This window comes from Myotis davidii, unplaced genomic scaffold (assembly GCF_000327345.1).
Source record: "Myotis davidii unplaced genomic scaffold, ASM32734v1 scaffold18, whole genome shotgun sequence".
NCBI lineage: Eukaryota > Metazoa > Chordata > Mammalia > Chiroptera > Vespertilionidae > Myotis > Myotis davidii.
This window is the reverse complement of record NW_006292696.1, coordinates 14249788-14266425: the sequence shown is the minus strand read 5'-3', so window position 1 is coordinate 14266425 and position 16638 is coordinate 14249788. Positions and strand designations below refer to the sequence as shown.

The following is a 16638-nucleotide window of genomic DNA, read 5'->3' as shown; positions in this document are numbered from 1 at the left end:
CATTCAGGTTGAGGATGTGTGTGCCTGGGCGAGTCACTGCTTCCTAAGGCTGCTCTGCGACGTACCTAGTAGTTTAAAAAGGAAAACAAAGTTTCTACCCCCACAAGCAATTCAACTTGGGGGAGGGCTGCCAGATTTAAGCCCTGGGAAGTGAGTTCTGTTTGGTAATGGGAGAAGCATGAGCCACGCCGTCAGCGGCCAGGTTTGAGAGGTTGCAGGCCTGGACCCGCATCGGAGCAGCAGATAAAGGGCCCTGTGACACGGGGGCGGGGCAGCAGGTCTCCATCTGGAGGTGCTTGAGGAGAGCAGTGACAGGTCCTGAGAGCCTGGGAGGATGCTGGAGGTGGAGGAATGCCATCTGGGCCAAGTGGACAGGGCAGTGGCTGTGAAGACAGAGCATACACGGCAGAGCGTGTCGGAGGTCCGTGAAACAGGAGCTGGCAGGCGACGGGATGTGGGAGGTGATGGGACATACCTGGCTGAGTGGGGTTGGGGGACAGAGGAGTTCAGAGCAGCAGGCTCTGAAGGTAGACAGGCCTCCTTTCAAATGCTGGCTCTGCACTTGCTACCGAGTAAACCCTAGTTTCCACTCCTGAAAACGTTGTCTTGGGCTCCGACCTAAATCCTAGTGGGCGGCCACACAAAAACTGCCTACGAAGCACATCTTCCTTCTGTCTCACATCCCCCGAGGTTAACCTCAGGGCTGGGCTGGCATCAGGGGTCCTGGCCAGAGGCCTGGTTTGAATCCTAACAAGACCACATACTAGCCGAGGGATTTTTCTTGTTGTTAATCCTTACCCGAGGACATTTTTTCCATTGATTTTTAGGAAGAGTGGAAGAGAGGGGAAGAGGCAGAAAGACAGAAACATCGATGTGAGAGAGACACATCGATTGGTTGCCCTGACCAGGGCGAAAGCCTGCAACCAAGGTATGTGCCCTTGACCAGAATCAAACCCAGGACCCTTCAGTCCACAAGCTGAGGCTCTATCCATGAAGCCAAAGGGCCAGGGCACTGAACCTCTCTGTGCTTCACTGTCCAATCTGTGAAAGGGGTAATAGCCATTCATAAAACAGGGCTATTGATGCTTAAATGACAGGTATGCAGTTGCTTCGTACAGAGGCTGGCACACAGTAGGAACTCAATAAACGTCAGCAATGACGATGGTGATTATAATTTGAGTTGGGAGTTGGAGCCCTAAGAAGGACTGAGTAGTGGGTACATTTGCAGGTTAAGAGGAGGAAAATGGAAGATCCCTGGTCTCTGTTTTCAAGGCTCCACAGAAGCAGGGTCGGAGCCGAAACCAGCCTATAGGGAGAGTGAGAGGAGACTTTAGGTTCCCATGGTTTTGCCATTTCCGGGCCTTCCCCTGACAGCTGTTCAGCAGCAGGAGTTGTCATTTCTAATAGCTACTCAATACGCAGTGCCCAACGTGCACGACTCTGGTGTGTTGAGTGTCTGCTGCCGGTTGGGGCCTCAAGTTCAGAACCAAGTAGACCAGCCAAGGAGCCAGTGTCAAAGCACAGTCATCAGAGGCCCTGGATCTCTTGGGAAATGCAAGGCGGCTTTTCCAACCACCCAAGGAAGCAGCGTAAGTCAATGAAAGACCTTCCAGTAAAAGTAAAATAAAAAGGAACCATAATTAAAGAGCATCGAGCCCGCAACAAATAGCATTAAAGTAATGAGAAAGCCATGCAAGGGGAATAGTAATAACCGGACTCTGTAGACAAAACAATAACTGGAATAATAAGCACAATTATAGGAGGACAGAAGAGGCACAAGTTACCAGGAAAGAACGGCCATTTTTCCTTCAGCTCCGAATCGGAACAGATTGCTCACTGCATTGCACCAGCTATGAAATTCTACAGGGAAAGACACTATTGCATGTAGTTCCTTTACACACTTTCTCCATGGGACTCTGCGCATTCCCTGATGCTCACTGGCTATTTTCTTAGATCCATACTTCATTGCTCCATAAACTTCCTCATCTTCTCCTTTATAATGACCACAGCACTCAAAGCCCACATCACAGCATTTTGGGTTGAACTTGGACTTCCCACTTGCTTATCCTGTGCCTCCACCAGCAGGGAGCTCTCGGGGGCAGGGCCATGGCCCTCCTGCTCACCATGGTCTTCCTGGCACTCGGCACAGAGCCTGGCTCATAGCAGGCACATATTAAGCATCTGTCAGATGCATGAGTAAGCTCAGTCCCTCCATGATTTGGAATAATGGGTAAAGACCCTCATGTATTCTTTCAGTGGGAGGGTCAGGTGCATTTTGACTTCTGGGCTGCTCGGGACCCCCAGCTTGGTGGGTGCTGTGGAAGAAAGGCTTTGCAAATGCCTGCTGACTCCTCCGTTCACTGCAAGGAAGTCTGCAGGTGCCTGATGCAGACTGGCAGGTTCATAAGAAGACAGGGAACTGCCGCCCGCACCGCGCATCCGAGGGTACGGGAGGCGCAGCATGAGGTCAGGAGAGTAAATCCGCATTTCTGTCACTAGGACACATAACCCGTTGCTCAGATGTGACTGGGATCTCACTTGCTAACGTGGCAAATTCTCCCCCTGGCAGGAGGGCTGGAGTCTGCTGGTTGCCTGCAGCAGAAACTGGCAGAACTCGGAGCCTCCTGGCACAGCTGTCAGCGTTGGAGCAAAGGTGAAGGCGAATTTGTGAGGGAGGACCTTGGGCTCAGCCCTCCTGAGGGCTTTTATCCAGAAAGAAGGGGGATGATCGTGGGCCACTGCCAGGAGATGGCATCACTGTCCTGGGTCGCGGGAGACCCGAGACCAGCTGTCCTTCCTCCCTGCACTTGGTAGCACCATTACCTCACCCTGACTGCTCCAGGTTACTTCCTGTTAACACTCAGGAGCTTCTTAGGCTCAAAAGTTGTTTGTGAGTGGCAGCCTGTGACAGCCACCAATAACCGTGCTGGACCAAGGGGGTAGGGCTTCCAGCGTCTCTGCTTTATGTGCAAGGGGAAGGGGGGTGGGCACAGGGAAGGTACACACACATACATACTGACACTCACACACAACCACATTTTACATTTTTTTCTCATTAAAAATCAGAACTGCATCTTTGATAGGTTTCACTGAGGAGGGCGCAGCACCTCACTAAAAATGCATAACCTCCATCAAGTCACCTGATGAGGTAGACCACACTGAGGGACGTGCTGCAAAATAACCTGACAGCACTCTTCAAAACGGCCAAGGTGATGGGAGGCACAGAAGACAGGAAAAGCCTGAGGAACCCTCAGAGTGGAGGGGACTCAGGAGATGTGACCAGAAAAGGCAGTATGGGATCTAGGCTGGAATAAAAGAGCAAAACTGGAAAAAAAAGTCTGAAAATTAGTCAATAGCATTGCATCAATGTTAATTTCCTGGTCTCAATAATAGGACTACAGTAATTTAAAATGTTGACATTGGGGGTGAACCCTATATAGAAACTCTGTGTACTGTTTTTGAAATTTGTCCACAAGGCTAAAATGATTTCAAATATAAAAAGCTGTAATCATTGGTCCCAGCCTGCATGGTTCAGTGGTTGAGTGTTGACCTACGAACCAGGAAGTCACAGTTTGATTCCCGGTCAGGGAACATGCCTGGGTTGTAGGCTCGATCCCCAGTGTGGGGCATGCAGGAGGCAGCTGATTGATGATTTTTCTCTCATCACTGATGTTTCTATTTCTCTCTCCCTTTCCCTTCCTCTCTGAAATCAAAATGGCAGGCCCGATCCCACAGTGCCTGCCCCGCTGCCCCAGGTCACGCACATGGCAGGCCCGATCCGGGGTTGGGGGTGGTGGTGGTGGTGGATGGCGCTGCCCCGCCCTGCCTGCAGTATGCAAATTTAATGGCCATCGTTATTGGGTTAATTTGCATACTCTTCTGAATGGCTGATGGGCGTAGCAAAGGTACAGTCAATTAGCATCTTTGTCTTTTATTAGTGTAGATGCTATAAACATTGGGAAATGTGGTTAAAATAGGATTTACTTGATGTTGATATAAAGATGAAAAAGTATGTATTAAGTACTCTGCACAATGCCTGGAACATATTTAGTACTTAACAATGATTCTTATCTATAATAATAAAAGCATAATATGCTAATAAGACCGGATGTCCTTCTGGATGACATTCCAGACAAAGCTGGGGCTGTGAGGGAAGCCTGGGTCTTGGGTGTCTGCCAGAGGAGGCCTGAGGGAAGCCCGGGTCCCGGGTACCAGAGGGAAGCTGGTGATGGCAACATGCTGAGCTGACTTTAAGAAATATCTATATATATAAAAGGCTAATATGCAAAGTGTCCCCATGGGAGTTTGACTGGGAAACCAGGAGTGTTATTGCTCACTATGATGTGCGCTGACCACCAGGGGGCGGTGCGAAACGAAGGAAGGTCCCAGATGGCAGATGGCAGTTGGGGAAGGGAGGCCCTGGCTAGAAGCCGGAAGGCCTCGATTGACCCTGATTGCTGCCCAGGTCTAGGGACCCTACCCGTTCATGAATTTCATGCACCGGGCCTCTAGTGTTAAATAAATCATAATACTGATGGCCCATGAATTTGGCAAAAAACATTAAGGTGGTCCATGAAAGAGTGCAGTTCGGGCAAGAAGACCTTGGAATAAAGAAGAAAGTGCTGTTGATGCAGGAGCTGAAACTGGGTCCATTTCAGAAATACCATGGAAGGAACATCTTTGGGGCACAGAGAGAGAAGCTTCCTCCTAACACCGCTCAGCCAAGGATAAAGGGGGAAACAAGGAGAAAGCAATTTTATTCTTTAAACGCTTCAATCTTGTCAACCGTATGCATCAACAGTGAAATTAAAATGTCCGAGTTCAAAGGCTGATTTCAGGAACAGCTCCCGAGGATGCAGGAGTAACTACTCTTAACAGCCACTCAATATTTGTTTTGCAAGGATCAATTATATACCGCGGCTAATGCACACTCGGAGGGGCGCCCCGCCCCAGCACAGGTGGTGAATGCAAAACACACCGAGAGTCCTTTTAAGCAGCTAAATGCACACCCCATTACAGATCCATAATGCAGAGTGGCCGCTCGTCGGCAAATGGATTTAGAGCGGAGGGTTCTTAAATGGCCGGGGTACTTAGGCCTGAAAGGCCAGTTGCTGGATGTGCCGCCGGAACACACATGGTTTTGGGGATTAATAATGCATCGATGTGTGTCGGTGTTAATATACATTTACAGCTCACAGCCCGTGCAGCCGAGTGCTCGGCCCGTCTGCAAGCACACGTGAAAGGACCGCTCTGTCCTTGCCCCCATCAGTGCCTTCACTCCCAGGAAAATTAGATTATGCAAGAAGAGCCATTCAGATGATACTGAAGTTTTCTCTCCTGTAAAGCCTTCGCCAGGAAAAGCACTCAGCATGGGGATGCAGAGCTCTGACCATCTTCCTCCATCAGGGCCCCTCAGAACCGAGGTCCAGGCCCCTGGTCTGTGTGGGGATGTGTCCCCCCGCCAATGGGCAGGGAGTGCTAAGGGGAAGAGCAGCCGAGAGAACCATGGATCTTCGTGCTGTCTTTTCTTTTTGTATCTGACAAGTTAACTGAATCTTCCGCATTAATGGGTGCCATTTAGGAATGAGCCTTACACACATGCAACCAAATTCAGAACTTTAGGCACAAAAGAGCCCCATGCACTCATCAGTCATCATTCAGAAAGTCCTCGAAATATCATGAGTACGTGAAATAGGATTTTCCCCTGCACCTGCGGCGAGCATGGGAAGAGGGGTGGCACCATGTAGCATTACCAGAACAGCTACTAATATATTGATAATTGCCTCGCTCTCAGAACCTCAAGGAAGGATGGTCTTTAACTGAAGAGCACATAAGTAAGTATAATGTGCATGAATTAAAAGGTGGTAAACAATAAACCCTTTGAGGGCCCCCAATGCGTTCTGCTAAGGGTGTGGGGGTGTGTCACACCATGCTCACAATGAACTCAGGAAGGGACTGCCCACTTTTCCAGAGGAGGAAGTCAAGATGCAGAGATGTTTGATCACTTGCTCAAGGTCACGGAGATACTTAATGGCAGAGCAAGGGCTCAGACCCTCTTCACTACTGCTTTTCAGACTGGGAGATGACCTATTGGTGGGTGGGGAATCAATATAATTGTAACCTGTGTTTAGAAAAAATACTTGTATTGATTTCAGAGAGGAAGGGAGAGGGAGAGATAGAAACATCGATGATGAAAGAGAATCACTGATCGGTTGCCTCCTGCACACTCCCTACTGGGGATCAAGCCTGCAACCTGGGCATGTGCCCTGACTAGGAATCAAACCATGATCTCTGGTTTATAGGTTGATGTTCAACCACTGAGCCACACCAGCCTGGCTTAACCAGTATTTTTTAAAAAATAAAGTAGGGTGGGGGGGGGGAAAGGGGAATATGTAGTACTTTCAATAATACCAATGAAAACATAAGATAAACAAAAATTTAAGAAGTTAAATAAAAAAAATGAAGTAGGTTAGAATAGAAAAGAAACAGAGCAAAGGCAAGTGTTGCTTTGTGAAAGTTTCCTTTCACTGTTTTGGTTGCATTTATCTAGCATATGCATACGTGGGTGCACGTGTCTAAAAAGCATGAGAAGCTCTGCTCTCTGCTACCTTTGTGTCTGATGCCGCTACTTGAAGGTCAAGCTCAAGGTCTCTCGCAAACAGGCATGCCCCCCTAAACCCCCCGTTCCTATGAGAGTCATTTTCTTTCTTTTATTACCTTTCCCCCAAGAATCCCAGGGCCCCAGCAATCCTGTGCAAAGCAGCGCAGATAAATTAATAATACAATTTAAAACCGATTCCACCAAGATAAATAGCACTTCCTAGATTAAGAGCATAGCTGGCCAGAATGAATGAAATTTACTAACCCTGAGATGCTTAATCTTCCATTACATAGAAGCTAATGATTATAAGAAAGGAGTGATGGTAATTCACTTCTGCTTTTACAGGAAATCCAAGCATCTCATTTTCAGCAAATCTTTCTCCTCAGCACACCTTGGTGCCAAGGATGACTGCCCTGCTCCTATAGGTACACTGGCCAATTGTCATAAATCAAGCCCTACTCTTTGCCAAAGGGCTAGGACTTCTAGCATGCATGGGCTTACAAGACGTCCCAGTGGGATCTGGTGGGAGGCCACTTGGGTGCTCCTTCTCTCCTCCCTCTCCTCCGAGAAGCCTGCGTTCTGTTTTCCAACCATGGCAGGGAAGTAGGGGTAAGTACCTTTGGCACAGTCCGCTCCTAGGAATCCTGGGAAGCAGTGACACAGCCCAGACACGCATTCGCCGTTCCCGTGACAGTTACGTGGACAGTCCTGCACTGAATCTGAAAGAGAGAGAAGTTTAGCAGTTACCTTTTCCTCCATTTGCTGGTGAAGCAACTTAATAAGCAGCCACCTACCGGTTTAAAGACTAGTGACAGCGACCTCAGGGGACCAGTAGGGAGGAGCATAAGTGAGTGAAGGAAGAGAATAGGGGTTGGTGGGGACTAGGGCAATTTGGACAACGTATGGACGTAACCACCGCTGTCCATCTGATGAACCCAGGCAGGAATGTGGGGCTAACTTGCTGCTGCTTTGGCTTTTGCGAAGAAACTACTTATCTGAATATAAAACCTGAAATTCCCATGTTTGAATATTAAGTTTTAAACACTCGGAGCCCTCCCTCCCCCAGTCTGTCATCCAGCCAATCTGAGAGCTGGACTGCCAGTGGGCATCACCTCAGGTTTAGAGGGTGATTGTCCACATGACAGCAGTTGTTCCTCACCTCAGGTTTGTAAAATAAAAATATCCCCTGCTGTAAGGGATTTTCACAAGGAAAAACCTACCTATGTGAGATTGATCAATTCGGGCATGATTTGGGGGTTCATTAAGTAGTAGGTTTTGGGTTATGCAATAGCTCTTATATGCCTAGCTTTTGTGGATCTTATTTTTCATGAAAATCAATTAGTTCCTGTTTGTTTTGACCTACACGGCCATCCAATTTCATGGTTTATCTTTCTATCTGTACTCTCAAGTAATACCTTCAAAGGGGTCATTTGGAACATTTTCACGTTGATTTGGAGCTGTACAGAAGCATACATAGTCTTTTAAGATTATTATTACCTCATTTTACTTTAAATTAAAATAAATAGACGTCCAGGTTCCAAATTACTAAGATGACTAAACAAAGCACACAGGCCACTGTGCCCAAATGTTGACATGACGCAGCCCCTGGGGACCTGGGGACATGGATCTGGTGATGCTGCACGAAGGACTCTCAAGTCTAATTGTTCCTGCTGTTGCCTGGAAGGCAAAGGAGGTTTTTCCTTTAAACGGAAATTCCCATTTATTCCCATTCTGCCCTGGAAAACCAAACCACGTGGTAGGGCTTTCTACAGCGTCTGCCTTCTCAGCTGTTGTAGTACCCGTGGCTCTGCTGGATTTTATCCTGGGTCCGATTTTCAATGTTGGGAGGGCACCATGCAGCTTGTATTTTAAGAAGTCACTCTGCAGCGGGGCAGGGATTGGTTCTCCCGGCGTATCTGGGCCTCGGATGCTTTGGTGGAAATTGACATCGCTGAAGCCAAAGGACCCTTTTCTGAAACCAAACAACTTCAGAGGTAAAGCAGTGAAGGTCCAGGGAGCTCATTGCCACCCCAGGCCCGTGCCAAAGGCCTGAGGTCTTGCACAGGTTCTCGCTGGGCTGCATGGCCTGCCTTGCCCTTTAACTGAGGCATGCATCCCTCAGTCCCAGTTTAGCAAACATTTAGCTCCTGAGCGCCTTCCTTCCCTCAGTCTGGGTTCTGAGTCTGCCTCAGTGTTTCCTAAATTCTTATAATTGCCTCTTTATGTCCCTGTCTTTTCTCATCGAGCTCCCTGAGCAAGAGACCAGATCAGAAGTGCTCACTCAGGTATCCTCCATGCTTGGTGCACAGTGGGTCCTTGGTAAACAGCAGTCAAAATGGGCGTGTGTGTGTGTGTGTGTGTGCCGTGCATGTGTGCACATAGGAGGGCAGAAGAATCCAAAAGAAGCAAAAACTTTAATAAAGAGTAGTTTTCATTTAATTTCCCAAGGTCATCTATCTCAAGTACTTCTCCAGCTTTTGAGCAAAAACATTAAGGCTGAAATATGAAGGGAGCCCACCTGCTTCAGGCCCTTTTCCGCCCCAAAATTAAGTATGACTGCCGACATTATCAGCTTTCCTTTTTGTCCACTTGGTGTAGGTTTTCGGAGGAGACAATGGCAGGCAATGGGAGGAAGCCAGGGCAGTGGGATTTCACATGTGGCCGCAGCCTCTCCTATACCCGCACTGTGAGAGTGCATCTCTGTTGCTCCTGAGATGACACTCTCTTCTGATAGCAGGCCGCTTCTCTCCAAAATGCACCCCAAGACTTTCCCAAGTCAAAGGTATGTTTAGAGTGACCGCTGGTTGACACCGTCTAACATTTTTCCTTCTGTTCCTATCACCAGACTTTCAGCGCTCCTGGCTGCTCTTGATGGAGAACGTTCTTGTAATAGATACGTGTGGGAGACCCTCTGCACCAAATAAAACACTGTTCTTTGCCCCGTATTGCGGGCCAATCACTATCATTGCTGTATTGAGGTGTCTGCCCAACTATTAGGCCGATTACCTTTGCCTTTCTCTCTCTTTGAGCTGCAGTCCAGACGGGAGAATTCCTCTGGGGAGAATTGCTATTCCCAGCTCTGATGGGCAGGCGGGTGAGGGTAATGGTGTGGGGGAAGGGCATCCCACTACGGCAATTGCCTGGGTCTATGTGGATAAAGGAGGTGGGGGGCAGAAGCTGTTATTAGATCATTGGACCCCCAGAAAACCTTCTGTGCAGGGGAAAGGGATTTCTTTGGCTGGAATTCAAAGCAATCCAGTGGTTAAGAGGCTCTGGAGAGTTCGAATCCTGACTCCACCTCTTACCAATTGTGTGAGGCCTCAGGCAAGCTGTTTAACTTCTCAGGGTCTTGGCAGTACCTCCCAATGGCGAGGCCATGGGCTGATGGAGACAGTCCCCACAAAGGGCCTAATCCAGGGCTGGTACCCTGTGTGGTAGTTGTTTTTGTTATTAACCAAGTGCTTGTGGACTCCAACTAAGCCAGCTGCAGTGTGTGATTTGCGCTGTTATGCATGAGTTCAAACACAAGGTGACAAAAGGGATATCATTTCTCCTATTCTTAAGCTAAAGGTTGCTTTTTTCAATCTCAACATCTCAAACTAGTTCGACGTTGTTGTCTGCATCTTCTTTTTTGAGCTGTTTTTCATCCTTTTGCATTTCCCCCCTTGGGTACCAAACCTGATGCTGAAATCTCCCGACTGTGGGCGACTTCTCGGGGGACTTTGGTCATACAGAGTTTGTGATGTTACTTTAGGGCAGGGGTTGGCATAGTTTTTCTGGAACGGGACAGATAGTAAATACTTGGGCTTTGTGAGCCAAACTGTCACTGTTGCAACTACTCTGTCATTTTAGCTGCCACAGACAATATATAAACAGATGAACATGGCTGTGTTCCAGTAAAACTTTATTTGTAAAAACAGGCCGTGGGCCAGGCTCAGCCTGTGGGCTCTGGTGTGCCAATCCCTGCTTTGGAGCATTTGGCTGCCCTGATGGGGCCAATCTTTCCTGAGCAGAGGGAATGAGGATGAATTTCAAGCCCATCTGATTTTGTGTCATTCTGATGAAGAATTTCAGATTTGATAACATAGACTTTTCAAGAATCAGCAAGGCCCTCAGAGAAATCCTGAGGCCGGTAGAGCAGTTCTTCAAATGCAGTCAATAGAGAAACAGCTGTACAAGGCGCGCCCCACCATCAGCTCTCATATAGGGACTACCAGCTCCATCCTTCCTGTGTTCCATATATGATGTCATGTGGGAAGAGCTCAGGAGATTTATCTCAGTGCAGTGGCAGATGCAATGGCGTGAGCACACTCTGCCTATACAAGCTTCCTCGGCACACCGGGAAGTGGCGGCGCCCGCCTGAGTAAGCCCCCTAGAGCCCCTACATAGTACCCTATCTTTCCTACCATTGGTTGCCCTAAGGATGGTGTAAACTTCTGATTGGTCCAGAAAGTTATATATACTGCTGCACTTAAACAATAAACTCAGATCTGCGTCTTGAACCGGTCTCCGGAGTCGGGCATGCTTTGTTAGGACTCCGTCGGCCTCACCCCCGCGCGACCCCCTGCCTCAATGTCACATCACCTACCCTTTAGGGACTTGCTCACTACCTTCCCACAAATAAAACTGAGGCTCAGGAGGAAAGTGACTTTTCCAGGGAGGATGTGGGAAAGACAAGCTGGGATTTAATCCTGGATCGACCAGATCTTTCCTTGTGAAACCACCTTATCCAGGCATCTCCAGTGACACTTGGGATCTGCAACCAGATGCTGCTGGGACAACAAGGTGCTGCGGAAAGGCAAAGGGCAAAGCCCAGAAGCCCATGCTGTTTCTACCATTTTCACATCCTGGGACCTTGAGGGACTTAGCAGTCTGAACCTCAGTTTATTCCTCTGTGGAATGGGTCTACAGCCTGCCCTGATTCAGCAAGTTCCTACCCAGGACCACTTATTATCATTAGTAAAAAGATTAAAATCTAATGACAAAGTAAGTTTCATGAAAATATCTGTAGCTTATTTGATTGTTAAAATTCTTATGGTTTGCTCTAGAAAACTTCATGAAATCTTCTCAAATTCAGGGCTCTGGTAGGGTTTGTATGCACATATAAGAAGAAAATGTGGATAAAATCTTAGCTTTTCCTTTGATAGCTAATCAAAAGCAGGGCTAAAACAAGCCCCAAATGACAAGTACTTAATTAAAGCATTTTGATATTTACCTACTTGGGAACAAAGTTATGACTTTTTTCTTATATCTGTCTTTTTCTTGATTTATTTTTGAGTTTTTTTTTTAAGCTTTGTGTTTTGAGCTTTCCTTGATTTCTTTTTAATCCTCACCCAAGGATAATCTTTTTTTTTTTTTACTTTAGAGAGGGAGTGGAGGGACGAGGGAGGGGGAGAGAGATGCATTGATGTGAGACAGAAACATTGATCAATTCCCCACCTCCCCCGCATGCTCCCTGACTGGGGATTGAACCCGCAACCCTGGGTATGTGCCCTGACCAGGAGTTGAACCTGTATTCTTCTGGTGCACAGATGGCACTCCAACCGACTGAGCAACCCAGCCAGGGCAAGTTTTCTTTGATTTTTAAGAGAAAGTAAACGGACATGGTCAATATTTATTAACTCTATCACATGTTTGAGATTTTTATGTTTATCTTATTTAATCCTCACAACAGCCCTGTGAGGCGGGCTCTCGAGGTTCCATTCCACATGAGGAAACTGAGGCTTCCAGCAGTCCAGTGACCTGCCTGTGTTGTGTGGCCAGGACCTGGGCCAGGTGATCTGACCCAAGGCCTTCACCACACTGAATCCTTGGGACTCATGGTGAATCTCGCATGATTTAGGCGAGATTCCTATTTCATCCCTATTTTAGTTAGGGCTCATTTGAGGTGGGTGGTATTCTGAGGCTTACTAGTGCATCAGGGATTCTGCATTGGTCCTCCACTCAGTAGGAACCGCCTTGGGAGATGTGTCCTCTAGAGAGAAGCCCGGAACTTGCCCTCCTCTCCTCCATGGCATGTCACCTCAGCTCAGAGGCCTGACCTACCTAAGACGACAGTGTTGAAGGAAACCATCTCTTTGTCTTTGCCATCATTGTAGAAGGCCAGGTGCCACAGGCCCACGTCCAGGTACTGCACAAACACGGCCTCGTTTTGAACCAGGGTCTGTATGCTCCGGCGTTCCCTGGGCGACTCGACCACGCTCCACTTCTCCTTCCCGTCCAGGCGCTCCATGAAGTCATACTAGGAGAAGAAGAAAGTGATATGTGAGACACTCGGTGCAGACCCAATCCTGTGACCCCCAACCTTCCCATTCCATGAGTTACCAGAGACATACTTTCCAGTACATTTTACTATGAGCTCCTCCAGTAAAATGAGAGTCACAAATGTTGCAGTAACAGTTGCTGTTTACTATGCTTATAATTACTGCTAATAGTTGTGTTACTAATGGTCACAATCTCTTTTCTACAGTTTTAAAATCCCAAAAGCTTTAAAACCCAAAGTTTTGATTTCTTCTTCATTTTTGTCATCTTCTTTCTCCACCCCCTCCCTGTTCTCCAGCTCTTTCTCCATCTGCAAACCTGGGAAAATCATAGTACTGACATTATAGGATTGTTGTGAGGAATAAAAGAATAAATATGTTTTTATTGATTTCAGAAAGAGGAAGGAAAGGGAGAGAGAGATCAGAACCTCAATGATGAGAGAGAATCATTGATTGGCTGCCTCCTGCATGCCCCCTACTAGGGATTGAGCCTGCAACCTGGGCATGTTCCCTGACTGGGAATCAAACTATTACCTCCTGGCTCATAGATCAATGCTCAACCACTGAACAACACAGGCTGGGTGGAAAAAGGTAATAATTAGAACAGTGCATGGCACAGAGGAAACACAAAATACTAGAATCTCTCATCATCATCCAATTCAATTCTTGCAAAGATACTATAAGGTAGATGCTATTTCTATCTTCTTTTACAGCCAAGATAACTGAGGTTCAGAGAAGCCATGCAACTTGTTAGAAGTCACACAGCAACTGAGTGGCCAAGCAAAAATTTGGACCTAGAACTGTTTAGCTGCAATGTCCATGCCCTCACAGCGCCTGGCCTCGGAAAACCCAGCAATTAAATAGTAAGCTCTGTTTTAATGGAAACTAGGTTCAGAACTGGAAGTCATCAGTGACAGAGGGAGTGGTCAGCAAAGGCTATCAGGATGAGGGGATGGGGACAGCCAGTGTGACTCACAAGAGGCCTGTCATAGAGAACAGTGATGGGCAAGTGGGAGCCATTGAAGGCCCTTGAGCAGTGACTGAAGCAATAAAAGGAATGTTTTGAAGCATTCGCATGTAGAGTCAGGATATGAGATGTTCTAGAGGGAGAATGAAATGAATCAGGGAGACCAGTTGGGAAGGAATAACAGGAGCAGGTGACATGGGTCTTGAATAGGATAGTGCTTGGGAAGAGGGGACAACTTTGAAGGAACACTTCTAAGGCAGAGAGGACAGTGTTTGAGTGTGGGCTGGGCAGGGAGGATGAAGGAAAAGGTGAAGAAGACACCAGTGTTTCTTTTTTGGTGACAAGAAAATCGGTAAGACTGGGGTAGAAATGGGCTCATCTTTTGAACTCTTTCAAAATCGCTGCAACCAAAAAGTCATTTAAATACACGGTGACTCTCAGAAGACAAACTGTAGATCTTTAGTAGATAAAAACCACCATGGTGAGATTAAGCTCCGTCTCACCACTTTCCCTCCATAAAAGATTTTTTGTAGGTTACAGACATCAACTGGAACCCCTTCTACAAACTTCATAGAACAAAACTCCAGGCATCTACTAATGTGACTTCCCCATTATCAGAATTGCTGGCTTTTCCCATCTTGAAATGTGATCACTGAAAATAAAAGAGTTTATAATCCTAAGTACAAAGGTTTTGCCATCAGGCAAACCAGGGTTTTGAATTCTGACTCTGCCATCTGCTGCCGTTTCAAGTTGGGCAAACCTACTTTTACCTTCTTCCTGGTTTGCTTTCGAGGGAATACTAACACCCACCTTTCTGGGCTGCTATAAGGATGACATGAGGTAATGCTTAGGGCAGTGCCTGGACAATAATAACCATTTAATTAAGTACTTTGTGATTGTGAATCACTGACTTGCAAATCATAATAGAAGAGAAGCTCATGATCTTCGTTTTTGACACCTGGGGGGTTGGATAGTCATTGCTTGGGGAGTGGAAATTTCCCCCGTTTCTGAGGAAATGGGTGTTTGTATTTAGCTTTCTTCAAACCCATATCCCATTGGTCATGGCTGTCTTTAAGGGACAAAATCAATGATGTGAAGTGATATGACAAAGTGATCTGCTTTCGGAGGCCTTTGTAACCAAAACATTTGTTCCTTAGCAACCTTGTCAATGTCCAGCTAGCAGGACCCATGCCCACAAATTGCTGTCAGCCAGAGGAATGAGCGGAACTGCCTCGGCGCCGAGGTGAGAAGAATGTACTTCATCTGGGGGCCAGGATATCACCCCCGTGAGGAAACGCTGGGGGAAGGTGATTTCGTGTGTGGGCCATTGCTCATTATTAATTTGGGCATCCGTCACCTCTTTTGGGACTGGATGACCGGCCAAGGGGCACAGAAATGGCTTAGGGCTCACGGCAGTGCTCGCTGTCCCACCAATCCAATTACCCCAGGAAGAGGCATTTGTCAGAGGAGAGAGAAGACATTTATTCTGGCTGGTCCCTCAGCATCCTACCACAGAAGCATGGAGGGCAGTTTTCATTTAAGGAAGGATCCACGAGCCGGTGGCTCTCGCACAAAGCATGGGCTGTGATGATACGGTGGCTGCTGCGTCCCCAGCTCGTGTCCCTTTATTGTGCTTAATTTTTTTCAAAGCACTTCTCACGCTCTAAACTGATATAATTTGTTTTTATGTTGACTGTCAGTCTATTCAGAAGAATGCAAACTCCAGGAGGGAGGGGATTGGGTCTGAGTAGTTCAGAGTGGGGACTTCGGAGTTAGGCTGCCTGGGTTAGAATCTGAGCTCTGCCAGTGACTTCTGTGACACTAGCCCAAGCCCTTTAAATTCTCTGCGCCTCAGTCTCCTTACCTTTAATATGGGGCTAATAATAGTGTCTACATCAAACCACAGCTAAGCATGCCTTAAAAGTTTCTGCTATCATGATTATAATTCACTGCTGTAACTAATGTATCTCCAGTGGAGTCTAATGAATAAATATTTGTTAAATATCAAACAAATAAAACACTGAATTTGTTGATGAGTTCCACTGAAAAGAAACTAAGTTGGAATGTATTCAATAATAAAGACTTGCTTTTTAATTTTCTAGTTTCTCATGGGCTTTCTTGAATGGGAGAGAAAGGGTAGTGTTACAGGTCAGCAACCCGGGACCACGCACCACCCAGTGCAGAACATGCCTATGGTGGGACACCGTGGCCCAAGGTGTTTGTGTATTCATATATATATCATCGCAATTTGAGAGGTGACTTCATAAGGCTGTTACGACCTCACTTTTCCAGTTCCCAATAGGATGATGGACAATGCGGGCTTTCTTCCTTAGGGCTGGTTTGGCTTGTTTCCTTCTCTTCCTTCCCTTTCTCCTTTGACTCTGTTCCTTAGTGACCCATGTGGCAGTGATTGCCAGTCATTGTCCATAGCCGGTCTGGTTCCTTTCCAGCCTCCTTGCCACCAGATGGAAGGATGTGATGGTGCTCCAGTTAATGGGACGTGAGCTGTGGGATGTACTCAGTTCAAGATCCCATGCAGTCCCCTACAGATACTCTTAAAGCCCACGATGTGGGCACCACAAGACAGGAGTGTCCTGGACCCTAGAATCAACACTTGGAGGAGAGCCCGAAATTGTAACACAAGTGAGCAAGGACCACTTATTAAATTAAGCCACTGGGATGTTGAGGCTTATTTGTTATTTCAGCAGAGCCTTCCCGGATATTGACCTCATGCTTCTCTTCCTTCCCAGCTCACTCCCCGAGATGGTAGTCAGTCCCAGCATCGAATCCATGTCTTAGGGGGTGGTAAG

The 16638-nt window shown here is 47.2% G+C and overlaps 1 protein-coding gene across 1 annotated transcript in view; it reads right to left on the bottom strand.

Moving 5' to 3' along the window:
• Positions 1 to 16638, bottom strand: part of TENM2 (teneurin transmembrane protein 2) — a 910242-nt gene that overhangs the window by 139651 nt on the left and 753953 nt on the right. The window contains exons 8-9 of the mRNA XM_006766332.2: positions 12647 to 12842; positions 7219 to 7320 (exon numbers count right to left, since the gene is read on the bottom strand). Coding sequence (XP_006766395.1) covers positions 7219 to 7320; positions 12647 to 12842 — 298 coding nt within the window. The remainder of the gene's footprint in view (positions 1 to 7218; positions 7321 to 12646; positions 12843 to 16638) is intronic.